The sequence below is a fragment of the Lissotriton vulgaris genome, chromosome 1_1 (assembly GCF_964263255.1).
Source record: "Lissotriton vulgaris chromosome 1_1, aLisVul1.2, whole genome shotgun sequence".
NCBI classification, from domain to species: domain Eukaryota; kingdom Metazoa; phylum Chordata; class Amphibia; order Caudata; family Salamandridae; genus Lissotriton; species Lissotriton vulgaris.
In genome coordinates this window covers 2139263248-2139284827 of record NC_141685.1, presented here as the reverse complement: position 1 = coordinate 2139284827, position 21580 = coordinate 2139263248, and the positions used below count along the sequence as shown (strand labels likewise).

General features: G+C 45.4%; 1 protein-coding gene across 2 annotated transcripts in view; it reads right to left on the bottom strand.

The window, feature by feature from the left end:
• Positions 1-21580, bottom strand: part of TSPO (translocator protein) — an 80536-nt gene that overhangs the window by 12449 nt on the left and 46507 nt on the right. For both annotated transcript variants that reach the window (XM_086922238.1, XM_086922247.1), the window contains exon 3: positions 17681-17819. In XM_086922238.1, coding sequence (XP_086778364.1) covers positions 17681-17819 — 139 coding nt within the window. The remainder of the gene's footprint in view (positions 1-17680; positions 17820-21580) is intronic.

Genomic DNA, 21580 nt, shown 5'->3' with positions numbered 1-21580 from the left:
CGCTGCCTCCCTCCCTGTCTCCCTCTCTCTCCGTCTCCCTCTCTCTCTGTCTCCGTCTTTCCCTCTCTCTCTGTCTCCCTCCCTCTCCCTTCCTCTGTCTGTCTCCCTCTATCTGTCTCCCTGTCTGTCTCCCTCCCTCTGTCACCCCCCACCTCTGTCTGTCGCCCTCTGTCTTCCTCCTTCTGTCTCCCACCCTCTCTCTCTCTCTCTTCCTCTGTCTCTCACCTATCTGTCTCAAGCTCTCTGTCTCCCTCCGTCTGTCTCTGTCTCCCTCCCTTGTTCTCCTTCCCTCGGTCTCCCTTCCTCTGTCTCCCTTCCTCTGTCTCCCTTCCTCTGTCTCCCTTCCTCTGTCTCCCTTCCTCTGTCTCCCTCCCTATCTGTCTCCCTCTCTCTCTGTCTCCCTCTCTCTCTGTCTCCCTCTCTCTCTGTCTCCCTCTCTCTCTGTCTCCCTCTCTCTCTGTCTCCCTCTCTCTCTGTCTCCCTCTCTCTCTCCCTCTCCCTCTGTCTCCCTCCCTCTGTCTCCCTCCCTCTGTCTCCCTCCCTCTGTCTCCCTCCCTCTGTCTCCCTCCCTCTGTCTCCCTCCCTCTGTCTCCCTCCCTCTGTCTCCCTCCCTCTGTCTCCCTCCCTCTGTCTCCCTTCCTCTGTCTCCCTTCCTCTGTCTCCCTTCCTCTGTCTCCCTCCCTATCTGTCTCCCTCTCTCTCTGTCTCCCTCTCTCTCTGTCTCCCTCTCTCTCTGTCTCCCTCTCTCTCTGTCTCCCTCTCTCTCTGTCTCCCTCTCTCTCTCCCTCTCCCTCTGTCTCCCTCCCTCTGTCTCCCTCCCTCTGTCTCCCTCCCTCTGTCTCCCTCCCTCTGTCTCCCTCCCTCTGTCTCCCTCCCTCTGTCTCCCTCCCTCTGTCTCCCTCCCTCTGTCTCCCTCCCTCTGTCTCCCTTCCTCTGTCTCCCTTCCTCTGTCTCCCTCCCTCTGTCTCCCTTCCTCTGTCTCCCTCTCTCTCTGTCTCCCTCTCTCTCTGTCTCCCTCTCTCTCTGTCTCCCTCTCTCTCTGTCTCCCTCTCTCTCTGTCTCCCTCTCCCTCTGTCTCCCTCTCCCTCTGTCTCCCTCCCTCTGTCTCCCTCCCTCTGTCTCCCTCCCTCTGTCTCCCTCCCTCTGTCTCCCTCCCTCTGTCTCCCTCCCTCTCTCTCGGTCTCCCTCTCTCTCGGTCTCCCTCTCGGTCTCCCTCTCGGTCTCCCTCCCTCTCGATCTCCCTCCCTCTCGGTCTACCTCTCTCTCGGTCTCCCTCTCTCTCGGTCTCCCTCTCTCTCGGTCTCCCTCTCTCTCTCGGTCTCCCTTTCTCTCGGTCTCCCTCCCTCTCTCTGTCTCCCTCTCAGTATTCCTCTCTCTCTGTCTCACTCTCTTTCCCTCTCTCTCTGTCTCCCTCCCTCTGTCTGTCTCTGTCTGTATCCCACCCTGTATCTCCCTCTGTCTGTCTCCCTCCCTCTGTCGCCCCCTTCCCTCTGTCTTACTCCCTCTGTCTGTCGCCCTCTGTCTCCCTCCATCTCCTTCCCTCATTGTGTTTATTTATAATTATGTCACCCCCTCTCGCCTCTTTTCCTATCTTCTCTTTTCAATAATTTCTCCCTCTTTCCTTTCCCCCTCTCCGTTTGTGTCTACTCCCCACTAAGTCTCTTATTTTTCTTTTTGGCTCTGTCTCTCTCTTTATCTCTCCTCTGCTCTTACGTCTCCCTTGGCCACAACATGGAGGAGTAATTAAATTTTTCACTACAACATTGTCAAAATCGAATTTTCATTTTGTGTCATATTGTTCTTTAAATGTAGTTATTTCAGTCCATGGTGTTTTTTGCTGAGTTTTTTCACTGTTAGCTGTATACAGCATTCTCCCTATTGCACAAACGGATGGAATTTAATAATAAAGTTTAATTTTCAAGCCGGTCTGTCACTTCACAGTTTTTAAACTGAGAATGTTTGCACTAACCCCGCTCCCCAAACGCCCCCACCCGCGCCCCGTAGCTTTTTATCTGATTGTTGTGGCCTGCTGTGAGAGACTAAAGCTCCCGTCCCCTGCCTAAGACTTGCTAATTGTGCTGCGTACCTCCTGAGGCCTGGGATGGGCGGAGATGCTCCATGCTGTGCCTCCTCTGCCGGCTCATTGTCATTCTGCCCATCCCTCATCCCTCTGCCGGCTCATTGTCATTCTGCCCATCCCTCATCCCTCTGCCGCTCATTGTCATTCTGCCCATCCCTCATCCCTCTGCCGGCTCATTGTCATTCTGCCCATCCCTCATCCCTCTGCCGGCTCATTGTCATTCTGTGCATGGCAATGAACCGGCCTCACTCTGTGACCTGCTGAGAGTCACACTCTGCGCTGTAGCAGCCTTTCAGGTAGGAAAATCGGCCCAGGTATGTGGGCCTATCCTCTAGAACCGGGCCTGAATCCAGGGGGGGGCAAGTGCCCCCTCTTGCCCCCCCCTGCGGACGCCCATGTGTAGTGTAGAGTAGTGTATTTGGGTGTAGGGTAGTGTAGGGGGTCGTGAAAGGTAGTGTTTGGGAGTTTGAGCAGTTTGCAACAAGAAAAAATATGACTCCGCTAAGAGCTGTTTGAGAGCTTTTCATTGGCTCCCAATGAGGCAAAGAGCATCTTTTAAAATGCTATGTATTACTCATAGAACCCTGCATAAAACTGGTCTTAACATTCTAAAAAACAGAATCAGGTTTTATGCACCGACCCGGAACCTTCGCTCACAATTCACAGCAAAAGCAGTTACTACGCGAGTAAAGAGAGCCAGAATGGGCGGGCGTGCTTTTTCCCACTTAGCCGCTAATTTCTGGAATGATCTGCTAATAGATCTAAGGCTCACGGATTGCTACCTTACCTTTAGGAAAAAAATTAAAACTGTGCTGTTTCCCGAAACAGAATAAACTCTCTAGTCTTGGGTATCTGCTCATAGCATACTGTTACAATCTTAGCGCCGTGATATCCTGCCAGGATGAATGTTGCGCTTTAGAAGTACGATTAACATTAACATTAACTTGGGCTAGGGTCAGGGTCGTGCCGGGGGTAGTGTTTTGGTGTTTAGGGTAGTGTTGTGGTGTTGGTGTAGTGTAGGGTAGTGTTTTAGGGTTTAGGGTAGTGTTGGGATGTCGTGCAGGGTAGTGTTTCAGTGTAGGGACATGACTGGGGGTAGGGGCAGGGTCGTGCTTGGGGTAGTGTTTTAGGGTTTAGGGTAGTGTTGTGGGGGTAGTGTAGGGTAGTGTTTTAGGGTAGTGTTGGGGGTTGTGCAGGGTAATGTTTGGGAGTAGGGATAGGACTGGGGCTAGGGGCAGGGTCGTGCTGGGGGTAGTGTTTTAGAGTTTAGGGCAGTGTTATGGTGTTAGTGTAGTTTACTGTTTTAGTGTAGCGTAGGGGGTTGTGATGGGTAGTGAATGAGTGTAGGGACCGGAGTAGGGGAATGTGTAGGTTAGTGCAGGGGGTAGTGATTTAGGCTTTAGGGTAGTGTAGTGGTGTTTCAGTAGTGTAGGGTAGTGCAGTGTTTTAGTGTCTTGGTAGTGTTTTAGATGTGTAGGGTAGTATATTTCTATTTATTATTCATTGTAGTGTGTTTTAAACATCTCTTTTTTTAATATGACACTTTATTCCGCATACCATTTTTATTACTAGGCAAGTTTTTACTTTGCATACATTAACACTTTCAATGTAATGGTATGCGAAGTAAAAACTTGCGTAGTAATGATTATTGCTAAGTAATAACCGCATAGTAATAGCATGCAAAGTAATGGCATGCGAAATAACGACTCATATTCCCAGGTTTACTTCCTGACTCTGGGGAGTATAAGAGTATTAGATCCCAGAGAGCACAGGGGTCTGTACTTGGGAATGTACCACTGGAAAATGTGTCTCAGATAGTCAGAACCTGTGTTGTGTAGAGCTTCATGAGCAACACACAGAGCTTTAAATTTTACACAACTTCAGACAGGAAGCCAGTAAAGCTTTCGGATTCCAGGAGATATAGCATGGAATTTAGGTAGTCCTTACACTAATCTGGGAGCAGCATGTTGTAATGTTTGGAGCCTGTTGATGTGTTGTTCCAGAATATTCAAGTACAGGTCGGTACAATAGTCTAGCTTTGAAAGAACTAACTCAGTGATCACCTTAATTAAAGAGTCAATAGGAATGTATAGTAAAAATGTTTTAAATCATACGGAGAGTGAACGAGGCAGATGATACTACTGCAGAAACCTGAGCTCCGTACTTTAACTTATTGTCAACATATTACAGGGGTGGGAAAGGAGCCAATCTCATTTGCAAACCAGAAATTAGACCAGGCGGGGGATAGTTTGCCAAATACTACCACCTTTGTTTTCACTGAGCTGAGCTGAGCTTTAAACAGTGCCTGTTCATCCAGGAAATGACTGCTCTCGTACAGACCTGGAAGTGCATGGGCACTATAGGGTCATTATGGAAAGCGCACATTACCAATAGTGTGTAATCCGCGTAGGAGGCAAGTGAAAAGTTTATCTTTTGATGAAAGAAGATAAAAAGGACACTTATATAATATAAAGTGTGGGACTAAGCGAGGATCCCTAAGGGACCCCGCATGGTAAGATAAAAGGACCCACAGCAGCCCAAGGCCACGGATTGATCCTGTTTCAGAGAAAGCCTTACATTTTACTCCTAATTCAGCCAAATGGTTGATTAAGATTTTATGGTCAACCCTTTCAAAAGCAACTGATAGGTCAAGGAGAACAAGGGCCGCAGAGCAACGATTGTCTAGGGAGGCTCTTATTTCCTCGGTGGCTTTGATGAAGGCTGCTTCTGTGCTTTGCCTTGGCCTGAACCCAAACTGAATTGGGTCCAGGAGCTGGTTCTCATGGATGAATTGAGATAGATCTGTGTTCAGTATTTTTTCAACAATTTTGGCAGGGAGGGGAAGGCGAGATATGGGACGGTAAGTGTTGGAGTCTGCTGGATTGGGTTTCCTTATTTTGGTGGAGGCTTTTTTTTCAAGCCGATAGGAAGCTTCTAGATGAAAACAACAAATTAAAGATGTATGAGAGATTGGTGGCAATCACTTCTGGTGGAATCTTGAGTATACCAGCCAAGGCAGACGTGCAGAGTAGTTTTTTTTATTGAAATCCAAAGCTGCAAGCTACATATAAAAATCCATCTTTGATTATTACAAGCGATAACAGAAGATATTCCATTCACGATCCTAAATAAATATAGCTCTCATTCTACAAAAATTAAAACTAGCAGATTTCATAGAACCATAACACAGTATCCAGCCATATAATCCCTCAAAACCCAAAAACCTGTAAGCCCAACTTTCTTTTTCTAGGTCCTTTAACGGAATAAAGGCTAAATTCCATATTAAAAATATTGAGCAGCTTGGCCTGCCACATTTCAAAAGATGGAGCCTCTCGTAGTAGCCAGAAGGAAGCTATTGATATCCGTGCCACCGCTGTGGCCATAAAAATTAAATAACGAAATGCATACATTGGTTTCCCTTGGCTCAGTTCTTCCCCAATTCCTAACAACATCATAGACTTGGAAATTTTAACAGGGACTCCTGTGATCTCTGATAAGAATCTTTCTATAGATCCTACCAGAGGATTCAAAGCAGTGCATACACAAAAACATGAAGAATATCTGCATTATCCGCTCCACACCGAAAACATTTTCCATCATTATGACCCCCCCACTTCATTATTTTGGCAGGAGTACGGTACAGATTAAATAGCATTTTATAATGTTGGGTTTTTTAATTGGCTGCCATTAGAATTCCCCCAGACAGATCGATCTTTCCAATGAAAATGAGGGATTTTCCAACCAGGTTCCCCATTTTTATAATGAGCCAATTTTTCCCTGTCGTCTAATAGCTTCTACAATTTTATATGTTGTCGTACTAATAGGATGTTTACCTAAAAAGTCCCTTAATTAGAGAAACTTAAAGAATTGAGTTGTAGATAAGTGATGTTTATCCACCAGCTCTGAAAACGAAAATAATATCCCTTCCGCCTGATACATATCGCCAAGTCGAAAAATGCCCTTTAGTCTCCAAATGGCAGCCACATGATCCCAGAAGAAAGATGATAGCAATCCAATGGCATCCGTAGGTGTATAAACAGAGAGTACGGGGATCTTAAAACTTCTCCCAACTGTGTTCCAGATTTTGAACACAGCATTTAGAACTTTAAAGCGAGTTCTTTTGAAATAGCTGCCATCCAACTTCTTGAACAAAAAGTACTTCACCTCAGGGCCTAGAATCATCTGATAGATTGAGGGGGCTTCAGCTGTGCTACTAACCTCTTCCCCAGTCAGCAAGATATGTGCATTAATTTGTTAACCTGATACCTCCAAGGGGACTGCCTTAAAGAAATACATAACCCTAGACAGAACATTAATTTTAAGTACATTAGCTCTACCAACTAATGTAAGGTGCAAATTTTCCCACCTCTCGAGTGAACTATTAACTGCCCCAATAATATCACACCAATTGACCTCTACAATCTCTTTTACCGAAGTACGTATCTTAATGCCCAGATATGTGGCTTCACTAACCACTCTAGGATCATTGCCCAGTATTGGACTTGTACATAGAATTTGGGTTTTAGATGTATTCAATGTATACCCAGATGCTTTCCCAAACTTCTGCGCCGGATATTCTATTTCAGGTACTGCAAGGCCTGGGTTTGCGGTTACGATCGCAATATCAGCGGCGTACGCGATACACAAAAAGGGTCTTGTCGTACACTAAAGGGTATAATCTTTTTACTCTGTTCTAATATAATAATAAAAGGGTTAATATATAGCGCAAGCAAAAGGGGTGAGCAGGGACATCCTTGTCGTGTCCCTCTAAAAATCAGGATTGTTTCAGAAAAGCGCCCCATTGAGCAGATTTTAGCCGTGGGGAAGTGATACAAGGCCTGCAAGGTTTGAATATATCCCTGCCCAAACCCCATTTGCTGTAGGCCCCCCATAAAAAATACCATGACACACGGTCGAATGCTTTTTCAGCAGCGAGTAATACCAGCCCTAATTCTCTGGATTTTGCCTGTGCTATATCAACAAGCATTGAAAATGCAATAGGTCTCGCCTTTGATTAAGTTAAAGCCATTTGCTCTGCTAATGGTATTATATAGCAAAGCAAATGGCTTAATCAAAAGCGAGACCTATTGCATTTTCAATGCTTGTTTATGCTTGTGACAGAGTGTTTTTAGGGGTTACTCCAGATCGGAACTTTGCCACAACAGAAGACCAAAGTAGATATGCAGGTCCCACCTTCTATGTGTGCTGGAAAACAACTTTTCCACCCAAGAAGGTTTCCTGGAGTTTTTTGGCAAGGGGATCCTGTATAGTCTCTCCCTAGTAGGGATGTTGACCTTGGGATAGTTGAACTCCTCTTTGAACTGTCCATGATTTTATCTTTATCAGTGCAGTCCTTGTGGTCCGAGGTGTAGTAAGTGCTGACCCCACCTCGATGCTATGACAAGATAGTGAGATGACAAAGTGATGCATGCACAAGTCCGACACGTGAGAGAAAGCCATGTGTTACTGAACGCAACTGTAGAGACCATTCCGCAATCTAAAGCAAAGTACACTGCACTGAAGTAATTGCGCAAGTCAGTTCAGCCACTAGATATACATGATTGCCTTTGCTTACACCCACCTTTTGCTTCAACCCTCCCCCCTTTCTCAACCACCACCCTGCTGGCACAATTGTGAGCTCGGTCACACCACAGACCAAACTTTTTGGCCCCAAGGAAAATGTTTGCGAGTGTCCATGGTTCAATGCATTCAAAAACCACATGTTCTTATCACAAACCATACAAATTACCAAGTTGCAGGGCTTGCAATGGAAAATGTATTTTCTCGTTACAAACCATGGAGCTTATTTACAAGCCCCTTACGTCACCAGGATGTCATTTTTCCCATGTTACAAATGACGCAGAAGTGGCGCAAGAGGCTTGTAAATAAGCCCCCATATTCTTCTGGTGTCTACTCTCTTAAAGGATTTCCTGGTTACCCTGTGATTGTGCCTCTCACCAGGTCCCATTGTGTTGAAAAAAATTACTAAACAAGTGGGGCCGTACTTCGGTCTGGAGCTAGAGGATGAAAGTCCTTCCCAAGAGGTAAAATCTTGAGCCAATGCAGAGCATATCATGCTAGTTTGAAAGCAGCCACGTCATCAAAAGCAAAGCGTCAGGGCCACAAGGAAGAGTGATGGGCGCTCTGATCGGCTTACCGCCATCAGAAATCCCTTCATAAGAACACGCATCATTGAGACTGCCAGAACTGTGTTACAATGAAGAAAGAGGCGTGGACCAGGTGAAGAAGGTAATAAGATCTCTACTTTATTCTTTCGATCTCTTCATAGTTACAGGTGACCAGATGTAGTTAGATCCATAAGAGTGCCCCACCAGGAACAGGCTCTCCACTGCTCAGCCCATCCACGCCAACTGACATACTCATCCAAACCAACACAATCAACATTCCATCTGATGTCATCACTGGCTGAGCAGCAGGGAGAGAACCTCAGTAGGGAGGGTGTATTAAGTAAAGGTACATTACAACACATCCCCTGCTTTATAATGATAGAAAACAAACACCACATGTGAAGATGATAAAACACACATTACGACAAAAGAGGATGCAATAATAAGAAAAATTATACATCATCCCCATGCTAAAGTGATCACAACAACAAATGCATGAAAGTTTCCAAACATACAAATGAGGACAAATGAAGATGGATGAGAACTCAAATACTACACCCATCTCCCTTTCATAAAGATCACAAACAAAAAGAAGGCAAGTTAATTAAAACAAACTTCAAAACCAGTGGAAACTATCCACTAAACTCACGTCCCAAACTATGGGCACAATCATGAGTAGCGAAGTGCACCACAAACTAAGGCACACAACAGTGGCAGAAGAGGGATCTACAACCCCCAACTGCACAAACCAAAGAAAGAACCAGGTCTACCCAAAAGAAATGGAAAGACACAGCCCCAACTAAGACAGGGTAATAAAACCCCCGAAACACTCTAAAAACCAATATGGGTATCCCTTAACCCAGAGCAAGCATATGATGGTCTGCTTAAACCAAAGTAAATATATATCGTGAGAATCTCCAAATTCCACAAGCGCAACTAAAATGCACAGCCCCAAACACCTACTTGAGGCATAAGCACATACAGGGTAACAGCAAAACAAAAAGGAGAAGTAACACTAGAAGAAAACTTCCCTGTGTGCACCAGTAACACACAGTCCGAAAAATACTCTACATGCGTATCTATAACGTACAGTCCAATACATACCCCAAAGATACACTCAAAAACCAGCCTCATAACTATTATGAGAATCACCAAACCCAACGTGCACAACCAAAAATGCACAATCCAAAGACGTAAATCAAACCAGGGTATCCCTTAACCCAGAACAAACTAAAAATTACCTTTGGGTAACTATAAACCCATAACAAACACGACAAACTAGGGTAAGGTTAAACCTCAAAACACTCTCACGCACACTATGGGTAATTCTAACCCAAGGTAATACAAGTTACAGTTAAACCAAAACGTTCCCACAAACACAGGAAAACCTAGAAAAATATAGGACACATTTACATTACATGGTCATGACAGAAAGTAAAACAGACAGGCTATCTTTAAACCAAAATGTGCACAGAGTCATCACCCTACATTAAATAGGAACATATGAGAACATTTATACACCCATGAAAATGGTAGAACACATATTACAAAGAACAATAAATTAGAATAAAAGTCAGATAAAAATAATGACCATCGTTACAGTGAGCGATTTCTCACCCGAACCAAAATAGCAAAATAGCACAAGTCATTAGAATGAGTCCACTGCAAACTTGAGTGCGTTAACCAACAGTCTGCCACGCTTCAGGAAAAGACTTTGCGTTTTATCAAATAACGGAGGAAGCTTACTCCTAGTGTAGTCCCAGAACCCGCCATGCCTGAACGTTTGTTTCTTCTTTTTTTTTTAATGGGCAATAAATATCGCGTTGTCCACAGCGTGGTTGGCGGCAAACATTCAGAAGAAAGGGAAAGGAAGATGAGGCCGCCCATCACAAGATGGCGGCACACAGCGCACGTTGTGCCGGATGACCCTCGGCACGTTAGGGCATGCAGGCAGAAGAGAAATCCACAGCGCGCAGACCAGAATGCAGGAGGAGACCCACGAGGACATCACAAGCCTTCGAGGAGCAGGTAAGATTGCGCGTGCTGAGCCTCATTTTTAAACTGTTTAGTGACAGTTAAACAATCATTTGAAGAAAATGTGTTTAAAATTGAGATCAAAACACGATTTCCCGCAGACCCGAAAAATGTGGAAAATAATATCAAAACATTCATAACACAACGTTGCTCTCCCGCGCAGAAAAAACAGGTTTCATTCCTCTCAGCTGCTCTTTGCCACAACGTACTTCTCCAGCACAGCTCCAGAACACGAGCAAGCAACATTGCCGTTATTTTTTTTCCAAACAGCCAAGACCTCCAACACTGCTGCTATATTTTCGTGATCTTGATATCTTAAATCCTTCGTGTTTCTCAGTAGATAGTCATTATAAAGTCAAAAACAACACCGAGTGAGCAGGGTGTTAACTTCCACTCCGAATGCCAGTAACAGAGGACAGCTGTCAGACTATAAATCTGCTCATATATTTCACACGCCGGGCAGCATACTCTTACAAAAATAAACTGCGTGTCACTCTTACCGCAGGAGCAACTAAATCCATGTGTTGTCATTTCAAAGATTACATGTGATGGTGAGGGTTCTTAACGCTGAAGTCTCACTTGACTCTCGTCCACATCAACACATTTAAAACTCGCTATAAGTTTCATTTAGGCACATAAGTTATATGCGGACACATTTTCCAGGCTGTAGGCAGGTAAATAGAAACTGGCACAATCTAGTAAGGGCGACCGTTGGCAGGGTCACTGGTGGGGCAATTGGGTGCCTAGTTTCATCGAAAGCATAAGTTTAAGTTCACTTACTTGATTGTTTTAAGTCCAATAATTTCCAGACAGTAGGAAATGTCTTAAATTTCTTACTTCTTCAAAAACAGCTTCATTTACTTCAGTCTTAAAAGTCAATCCATCCAAGGTAGCTCCATGGGTTCTTTGAATCGTCGCCAGTGTTACAATTGAAGACAGAGGCGTGGACCAGGTGAAGGAGGGAATACAATCTCTACTTTATTCTATAGATCTCTTCATAGTTACAGGTGACCAGATGTAGTTCGATCCATAAGAGTGCCCCACCAGGAGCAGGCTCTCCACTGCTCAGCCCATCCACACCAACTGACATACTCATCCAAACCAACACAATCAACATTCCATCTGATGTTATCACCGCTGAGCAGCAGGGAGAGAACCTCAGTAGGGAGGGTGTATTAAGTAAAGGTACATTACAACAAACTGCTGATTGCTGGGGAACTGAGAGAGGCTGGAAGGTGGAGGGGTGGGGGAGTCTCCACTACACTGCCTGCACACACCGGGGCTCTTTGGGATAATAAACACCGCCTCCTGACCCCACAAATGCCGAAAGACTGCGGGTCCTGCTCCTGTTCGCCGGGTGCGGGCTCTCCTGTCGTCAACTTGGCTGGATTAAGCAAGAAAGCTTGAGGCCCCTTTAGCTTGGAATGGTGCAATGAGTTGGCGAAGTTGCCAGCGCTTCTCTACCATCTGATGGCAGTAATCTGGTCTGACCAAAAACTCCACGCCCTTCCCAGCTCTTTTTCTATCAGGCTGTGCATAGTTAAATACAGCTTCATGTGCCAAAAAGTTGTTAAGCAAAATCAGTATGGCTCTAGGCTTAGTTGCTGTTGCCATTTGATCAGACCGAGCTCTAAAGGTAATGGGAAAACGATGTGCCCTCTGCACCTCTCTCTGCCAGTCCCATTCGGAGAGTTGCGGAAAAGCCTGCGTAAATAATTCAATGATGAATTTGCGTGGATCCTGTCCTTCCAGGCCCTTCGGAATTTGAAGGGCAAGTTATTTCGCCGAGCCCGATTTTCTAAATCAGTAAGTTTCCACTGCGTGTCATCCTTCACTGTTCGCAAGTTCTCAGTCAGCGTTTTTTGTGCTGCCAGCTCAACCTCCAGACAGGAGATACGAACCTCAGTGATCCTTGTGGTGAACTCTGTACAAGTTTTGACTATACAACTAACCGAATTTTGCCTTTTGTAACAGGCATTTTGTGTCCTCGGGCTCTCTGCCCATGTTTCCTCTCTAGGAGTCATAATAGTTTGATATATGAGAGCCAAAGCTACCTCTTCTGCTGGTTCTGACGCTCTCCGTGGCAAAATATCTATCCTGTCTGTCTCATCAGCAATCCTAGCTCTCATATTTAACTCTGAAGAGAAGGAGTTATCCCATCGCTCCACATTGCTTCCATTGTTATTATCTGGATGCCTCAGATCCTCTGTCAGTAGAATGTTCTTACGCATTGTCCGAGAGATGCTCTCCGATGAGTCCCCTCCAGTATTCTCTGGGGCGGTACTACTATGATTGCTCATATCCCACCTTGTCGGTTCTTCTGTGCCTGCCCACTTCCTAGTGCATCATCACTGGATGCCTCTGAGTGGTCAGAATGTGAAAAACAACTTTTCCACCAAATACACCAAGTCTGCCTCCTTCATGAGAGGCTCACTGCACGGCTGTTCCGGCTTTTTACAGATACCAGCAATACCAGTGTCAGCACTTTCCTGATTTCCAGCACTAGCGTTAGTAGTTATGCTAGATTCCAAAGACATCTCCAGCTCCAGCTCGCCATTAATTAGTACTGTCTCAAGTTTGGATAACCCACTTTACAGTCTGCGGGGGGCTCATGCTCCTGCCTGGCGATCCTTCTGCTGGTTTTACCTCACCATTGCCCATTGCAGGGCTCTAGTCGGAGTACCACGCGGCTGGACGGCGATCCCCCAGTTATTTTATCGGGATCTCGATAACTGGAGCAAATGGAGCCACACATTCACTCTTTGGCCTCTCTGGGGCGAGATCAGAGCTTATTCAGAACGCTGCTCACGCGCTGGCTTCTCTGATGCACACGCATCTAAGGGGTGAGCGAGGGGAGGCAATGAGTCTGATGGTGCAAGCCACCTTTCGTGACATCACTTCCTGTCGTGACGTCAGCGTCCCCCCACTTCTTTTTTTAGGACTTGTGCCCTGAGTCTGAGCATCTTTTTCTTTGCCTTTCCCCGCTTATAAGAACTGGGGAATAGTTTGCTTATCGGAGCGGTTGTTAGTATCTCTGCCGTGTAGTATGAGCTCTTTGTCTGTACTGGTGTTGGTAGCGCAATCCCCCTTGTTTGCTTTGCCACTTGAGTTGGAGATAGTTTTATCGCTAGCTATCTCTGCAGTCTTTGCTGCAGCCGCGGAATTAGCCTGAAGCCGGGGTTTCCCTCTTCCGGCTTTTGGCGGCATCGTGAGCGCGCTATGGTTTCCTCCACCCGAACTTCTGTGTTTCAGAGTTGCTACTGTTACAACTGGGCATCTCAGCCTCCACTGCCAGCTCCTCGCTGAGACAATGTATTCGCTGCGGAGACGCGAATAACGAGCAAGGAATGAAGCCACAGGCCAACCGCACAGCCCAGCTTACTGGTGAGTCTCAGCTGTATTCAGGTCTCGAGCAGCATTTAGTACCCACCTTCCTCCTCTGCCTTCGCCATATGCTCAATCCTCGTGTGGATGCGGGAGTGCAGGAGCAGCCAGCTCACTCATCAGAGCTGACGGTCGCCATCTTGCCTCACATATGCTCACATGCAGAGTAGTTCTATTGTCCACACCTGTCTACATGACCATGCTTGGAAGAGTGTAAGGCAGTCAGATACTTTTAACATTGCTGGTAAGACGGAGTTAGACTGAGGCAATTAATTTTAAAAGTCTGCAAATTGGAAGGGCCGGGCCCAAAAGCGCTAATGAACAAGCTTTCATTGCCACCGCCATAAAAGTAATGTTCAAAGGAATATATTCCTTCTAAAGAGGAATAAAGAATGAGAAATGCAAAAAAATGATTTGGTAAAGTGGAAAAGGGCAGTAAGGCAGTCTGCTGTTCATATATTCTTCCACCACAAAGTGTCTTTCTGCTAAGGGTTAAACTGCCAATGGAATGCATTGCGGATTCCAGGAATGCCCGTTTGCTTTCAACCTGCATTTACCTTTATTTTTATTTATGACTAATGGTCCGATTTATTGTTTATCCTTTTGAAACAAAGTTCTGGGGAAGTTAAGGAAACGAGGCGGTGGTGTGTTTAAATTAAAGGTTCATATTAGGGATGTGCAAAACTCATAAATTGCTTTAGTGTAATAATGTGACATTTCTGGACAATTATACGTAGTTACACAAAATGCAAAATTCCCATTTAGAGCTAGCTACATTTCAACATGAAATGTGCTCTTCAGGCAATTTTGTACACAAAAGAACATTTGACGCTAAAAATTAGCACCCCAAAAAAAATTAGGATGCAAAATATGGTCGCTCATGTTCTGGTTGTTTGTATCATTCCCACACTATAATTTTCCAGAAAATGCAACAATAACTACACAACATAGCATAATGGTGTCATTTGAGGAAAACAGCAATGGAAATTCATGAAATTATACAAATCAGGCCAGTGTAATTGAAATGTTGCCCAGCCTAATTCGTATATCTAATGATCATTGCTAATAAATACTACACAATGGATAACATTTAGCTGGAGGGAATTTTGCACATAACATTTAAAACACATTCAGAATCCTGAAATGTTTACAAATACAAAAGGTCTCATTTATCTTGAAAAATACGTCAGGCCTATTCATTCTTTTATTACATACAGGTTTTTGGCACACACCATACCCATGTTTCTTCACGTTAGAAGGGTACAATAATTGTGATCATAAAGTATGGAAACAAGCGTATATTGTTACGTACCTCAGGATTATTACAAAGTGACGTTATAGTTAGGTGATAATAAGCAGTGCATGGCGAGGTAGTTCACATGCACTTTCCTACAAAGCATAACCTTGTTTTCTGTACTGGAACTAGAAGCGTAATCTAAGGAGAATAACAAACTCAATTGTATGCATGAATGATATCTTCTCCGCAAGACCTTCTTGCGCACCCTCCCACAGAAGATCTTGTCATCTGCATAGACTGTCATAAATTTAAATGTACTTTAGCATTAGGCTCCAACTGACCCTTTTCTAGTGAGAGCTTTGTTCAGATGATAAGACAATTATCTTTGGATTACTTGCTGTGCTGCTTTCTTTTTTGCATTAAAACCTGGTTAGACCGAATGGCTTACCCAAGTTTTGCATTTTATTTTTAAAAACAACTAGAACACATAAGTTAGTTGTGGGAAAGTAGGATTCGCCTTCATGGTTACCCCCACTTTTTGCTGGTGTCAATATGTTTTATTGACTAGTCTAGCTGGAATCCTGCTAATCAGGACACTACGGTACTGTGGTTGTTCCCTAAATTTAACATGGCAAGTACTTTGGTATTACCACAATTATCTACTGGTGTCCCCTTGTTAGTCCCTAGTACATGGTATTAAGGTACCCGGGGCATAAGTACACCAGGGGTCTCCCATGGGCTGCAGCATGTATTGTGCCACCCATGAGAGACCACTCAAACTATTACTAGATGCCTGCCTTGGCAGACTGTCTAAGCTGGTGCTAGCACCACTTACGACAGATATAAGCTTCCTTATATCGGAGGTCACTTCACAAAAAATCAGCCTTAAGGCAGGCCTTTCAATCCTGAAGGCAGGGTGCTACGTTATAAGTGTGAGGGTGTCTCCCTACAAAGCCTGGGTTCAATTATCCGGGCTTTGGAAGTGCAGTCAGTCATTTTCTTGCATATAGTGGCCATGCGTCAATATGCGATGACTAACTATATATATTGGCTGTGCCGAACCTGGGCATGTTTGGTATCAAACATGTTGGAATTATACTCCAACACCATTACCGGTGTTGGAAGTATGATTCCATGCACTGGGGTGCTCCTACGGGAAGCCCCCAGTATTCCCGGTAACAGCCTTCCAGGATCTGCCAGCAAGCTTGTTCTGCTGCCGACCCTAGACACGATTCTGCCCTTCTGCGGCTGAGCTGAGGAAGGGAAGGTAGAACAATAGGTTTCCTGTCACAGTGAGTGTGACCAACTCTCAGACAAGACTTAGTGTATTGGGCTGGGGTGGGGGCGCTTGCCAGCACCACCAGACTGCTTTGAAAGGCACGTTTGGTGCCCTCCTTGCACACTCTTGTTACAACCAGTTCTGGGAGCCCTTGGCACCCGCTCCGGCTAGAAACTGAACAAAGGAAATGAGAGTATCCTACCCTCGGTCCAGCCCCTCCTCTGGGAGAGACTCCTGGGTCAGCCTAACCTCATACTTAGGGTATGAGAGGGCGTACTTGCAGTTGGGGCCTCAGATTAGTCATGGGCTAAGACTCAAGACTGAAACCAGATCACTCTTTGACCATCTGGACACCTGGACTTCGCTGAATTTTACCTGGAACCAAGACTGTATCAAGGATTGGGAACCTCCATAACAAAAAAAGGAAATTCACCTACATGGTATGCTTCACTTAAGCTACCAACATGGTGCCCACCCAACTGGTTGTCTGCTCCTGGTCTCGCTGTTCTGCAAGTCTTCGTCGTCTAGGTCTGTGCTTCTTCCAGGATCTTCAACAGACCGGTGGGTATCAAGGACATCCAAAGTAACCTCCCTTGAAGTAAACGAGTCACTCCCCTGCATCTGCAGGCACTGCAACAAAACTAACCGGTCTGCTGCTCCTGTTGTTTACGGCGATTTCCAATGTCACTTCGCACCTATGCACCCGGCTTCCCTGGTTTAGAATCCTGGTTCCTGGGGTATCCACGGGTGAAGTGACGCTCCTATCTTCTGTCTTCTATGTGGGATTCTTCAGGGTTGACTGGGAAGGGTCCTTCTTCAAAACTGCAACCACGACTTACCCGTTGACTTCTACTGCGTACGCTGCTGTTTCAACTCTGCACACATCCTCCGTGGTGTTCCTGGATACTTACCTTGGGTCCCCAGCTCTTTTGAGTCTCCTGGTACAAGTCCCAACTTCGGTCGCAGTTCTCATCCCACTTTCTTAGTTTATGGTTTGGTCTCCCCTTGGAGACCACTGTGTATTGTGCTTAGATAGCTGTTTATAATTGAAGCATTGTGTGTATTTGTGTTGATATATCCGGGTAGGAGATATACCAGTGTGTAGTGAGTGTTGTATAATAAATAGACATATTTTTATGAATGTACTGTGTGGTTCTTTTTCCTTTAACCTACACTAAATGATTAGATCTGGTAAAACAAGCTGCTTAACACTCATTCTGGACTATGCCTGAAGGCTGCTCTCCACAACTACCACGCAGAGAACATTCAATGGTTGTCTAAGACTACTAAAATCACCATAAGGGTTTTCTGGATTAGTGCAAGGTGCTTCGCTTAAATAAGTGTGCACCATATACTAAACCAACCTCCTACATTAGTGTCATAAAAAAATCAAAACTATAGAATATATGCATGTAGATACATGTATCCATACATGACTGGAAATGCTGTGTTCAAAGGATAGGTCTTTTAAAATGAAAGCTAACAAAGAATTCAACAAAAGCACGCAAACGGGGCGATGGTTTCAAATGCACACTTACCCATCCTATTTTGTGAGCACCAAAGAATAGTGGAGTCCATGCCCAGTTTAGTGCCAGCTGTCCAGCGTAAAGTCCAAGAGGAACAACTGCCTCTTTGTTGAAGCCTCCGAGCTCCTTCCACACCAGATAGGAGCCATAGCTAGAAAATAATTGGCAGAAAAAGTGAGTGTTGCAAATCTACACACAAGTAAATCCTCAGAACACTCTACACAGTAAACACCTTGCTATCCAAAGGAGAGGACCCCTGTTGGTGAGAATTAAAATACACAGGCTTTGCACGTATAACATTTTAAGCATGTCCTTACCCCTCGGACAGATGGAAAATCGAAAGTTGATCACAATGTAGATTTACATAAGACAATGATGTGTACATTTCAAAAAGTGTTGGATGCTACAGATTAGTAGAGGCTCATTACTGTGCTGAAAAGGCTTGTCTTTGTATATTCCTGGTTTTTTTCCAGGGTCCTTTTTATGGCTCAGCAGATCGCTTGGCCAATTTAAAAGACCAGTCCACTGAAGTCCAACAAGCTTATTTCTTTCACTGTTAACCATTTTTGCCTCGACTGAAGAGCGGAGTCATGTATATTTGGAACACGTGTGAAGTTACCTAACAGCGTCCGTGCCCATCTGTAATCACAAACAAGCCTTGGCTACGGGCAGACCAGGATGTTGACTCTGGTGCCATTTGGCAGGCTTGTGGGAGACCCTGTGCAGGCTACCATCTAACAATCTCCTTAATAATGTGCAGGTATACTAGTCTTAATAAACTGTAACAAAACACTGCATTGTAACACTGGAGAAAGAAGAAGAGTTACTGTGACATTTTATGTAAACCGAAAAGGCTGCGCTCTGTGCCACTACTCATTGGGGTAAATGAATTACTGCAGATTGCCTTTGTCGTGACTTCGACTTCACTTAAACCCGCTTATTGGACGCACAGAGCCAGTGCAGTCTCCTGGACAGTATTAAAAAGAAAAGGGAAAGATAAAACATTATTTTGGAAGTTTTTCAACATGGAATTTCTCCAAAACCTATTTCGAAAGCAACTTTCAAATAAACCAACCACTGTAATATTTTTAGCCAGTCAATAAGGCCTTCTATTCAGCTGGGCTTGATGAGGAAAAGTCTGCCAGAGCACTGTAAACAGGGGCACTTTGAGCCCAAATATGTATTGTCTAAAACATTCTCACACACATGCAAAATCACATACATGCATGCATAGACATTTACGACTATCAGCTTGTGATTCCACTGCTCTGCTGGCTAGGTTGGGCAAAATTACAAAACATGGTTAAAAAAAAAAAGAAAGATTCATATCAGTGGCAAAACAAGGATCATACAACAATTAAGTGTTAGTCTGCAAAAAGAAAATGCTAAATGGATTAACATAGGGTTGCCAGAGGGAACAGGTTAACTGTGTGGTGAACTCAGCATTGGACTTTAAGATTCGTGTCTTCAAATTCACACCTTACCTAATGTAATATTGTAAAAGAAGACCTACACGTGGTTTGAATGTGTAGTTGCTTTATTCAAAGACGGAGCGTCGGGGATACACAACTGAATCGCTCTGAAACGGTCGGCGCCAATCATAAAATGGCCGCCTTCCGTTTCCGTATGCCGTGCTTCCTGTTCCGCCTAGCGGAACACTAGTGCGCTAACGCAAGAGCGTTACCACATATCTCCCCCCTTTACTCACAGTGAATCAACAATAAAAGTTCTTACTTCCAGTCCATGTTAAAGTCTTTGAATCTCTCTGGTGTCTTCACTTCTCTTCCCACTCTGGTTCTCACCTTCATCGTTCCCTCTCTGCACTCCTGTTCCATGCTCTTTTTACCTTGAGTACCACTCTTGACCGTCATGTCCTTGTCCCTCTCTCCATTCCTTTCGCTCCTCTGTCCTTCTCGCTCTCCTGCGTCATTGTCGTTCTCGGCTACCTCCTGCTGTCCTTCTTCTACGTTCACATTTCTTTCTCTGCCACTTTCTTCTTCTCCATCTTCTTCGACATTCTCTGGACCATCTCCCACATCACATTCCTCTTTGATGATCCTGCTGCACTTAGCCATCCTGTCCTGCGACCTTACCTTTCCGTCGCTCAGCAAGGCCGATCGGTCGTACGGCTCCAAAACTTGTAATGGCGGCGAGAACTTGCTCTCACCTTTCTTCTTGAGGACGGCTAGTTTGACTCTTACCCAGTCCCCTTTCTCTAGCTCTGCTCTCTTTACTTTGTGGTTCTTATTAAAGTGTGTCGTGTAGATCTCCTGTGCTCTTTCCAGGTTCCTTTTCACCACTGCCGGAGACCATCTGCTCTGTATCACCAACTTCCTCCACGCCGGATTGTTCTTGGTGAACGCTTCTTTCCCCCTCAAAATCTTGAAAGGGCTGTACCCGGTGCTGCCCGGAGTGATCCTGTATGCCCAGACCATCTTTTCCAGCTCCTTCTCCCAATCTAAACCGTCGTTGATGGCAGCTTGGATGGTTCCCATGATCATGCGGTTAAACCGCTCCACCTGGCCATTGCCCGCGGGATGGTAGATGGGTGGGTGCTTCACTTCTATCCCGTTCCTTTCGGTGAAGGTTGTCCATTTTGTCGAAGTGAACTGAGGACCATTATCGCTAATGATGATCTTCGGAATACCTTCTCTTAGGAATGTGGACTGTAGGAAGTTCACCACCGCCTCCGTGTCCATGTTTTCTCTTACTTCGATTTCTGGCCATTTGGAGAATTTGTCCACCAGTGCTACTACGTATTTCTGAGTCCCTGCTTTGTTTAGGACTGGTCCTAAAATGTCCACTGACAGCATTTCCCACGGTCCATCTGGTATGGGGAATTTCCCCAGGGGTGGTCTGATTAGATTTTGAGATTTGTCTGCCTTGGCACAAGATTCGCACTGTCTCACGTGCCTTTCAACCTGTGCATCGACGGCCGGCCACCAGTAAGCTTGCCTGGCAAGGGCTTTGGTCTTGGTGATGCCCTGGTGCCCTTCATGTAGTAAAACCATCAGATGTTCCAGTACGCCTTTGGGTGGTATCACCTTGTCTCCTCTCAACAGGAAGACGGAGTCCTCGGCCAGTGATAGTTCCTCTCTGACCTCCCAGTACCTTCGGAGCTCTTCTCTTAGGTGTCTCTTCTCCGGCCATCCATGGACGACATATCCCTTGATGGCTTCGAGGTCGACATCCTCTTTGTATGCTTCCTCCCACTCTTGCATACTAATCACTTTCTCTGCCTCTTGGATCGTGGCGACCACGTAGCCTGCCCATTCCTGTTCTTCTTGGTCACTCTCAGCTTCCATGGCTGCTGCTCTGCTAAGGAAGTCCGCCACTTTGTTTTGTGGCCCGGGGATGTGTTCCACATCGTAGAGAAAGTCTAACAGGCGCAGAGTCATTTTTGCGATCCTAGGTGTGGCATGCGCATGGCCACTCGATGTCAACACTCGGACTAAAGGTTTGTGATCCGTTTTTACTAGGAATCGCGCTCCCCACAGGTACTGGCGGAATCTCTCCATGGCCCACACCACTGCCAGCATCTCCTTCTCCACCACGCTGAACTTTTCTTCGTTGGGGGCTAGGGATCTGGATGCGAAGCTGACTGTGTGTATCTCTCCCTTCTCAGTTTGTTGCATTAAGACTGCCCCCAACCCTCGGTCACTTGCGTCCATCGTGAGGATTGACTTTGCCTGGGGATCGAATCCTTCGAGTGGGATGGTGGTACTCATCTCCTTCTTTAATGTCTCAAACTCTTCTTGTTCTGCCTGACCCCACTGGAATCTGTTCCTCTCTTTGAGCAGCTGTCGTAAGTGGTGCGTCTTGGAAGCAAATTGTGGCACGAACTTGCTGTAATATTCGGCCATTCCCAAGAATGACCGAACGTCCTCATTCCTGCACGGGGTGGGTGCATCT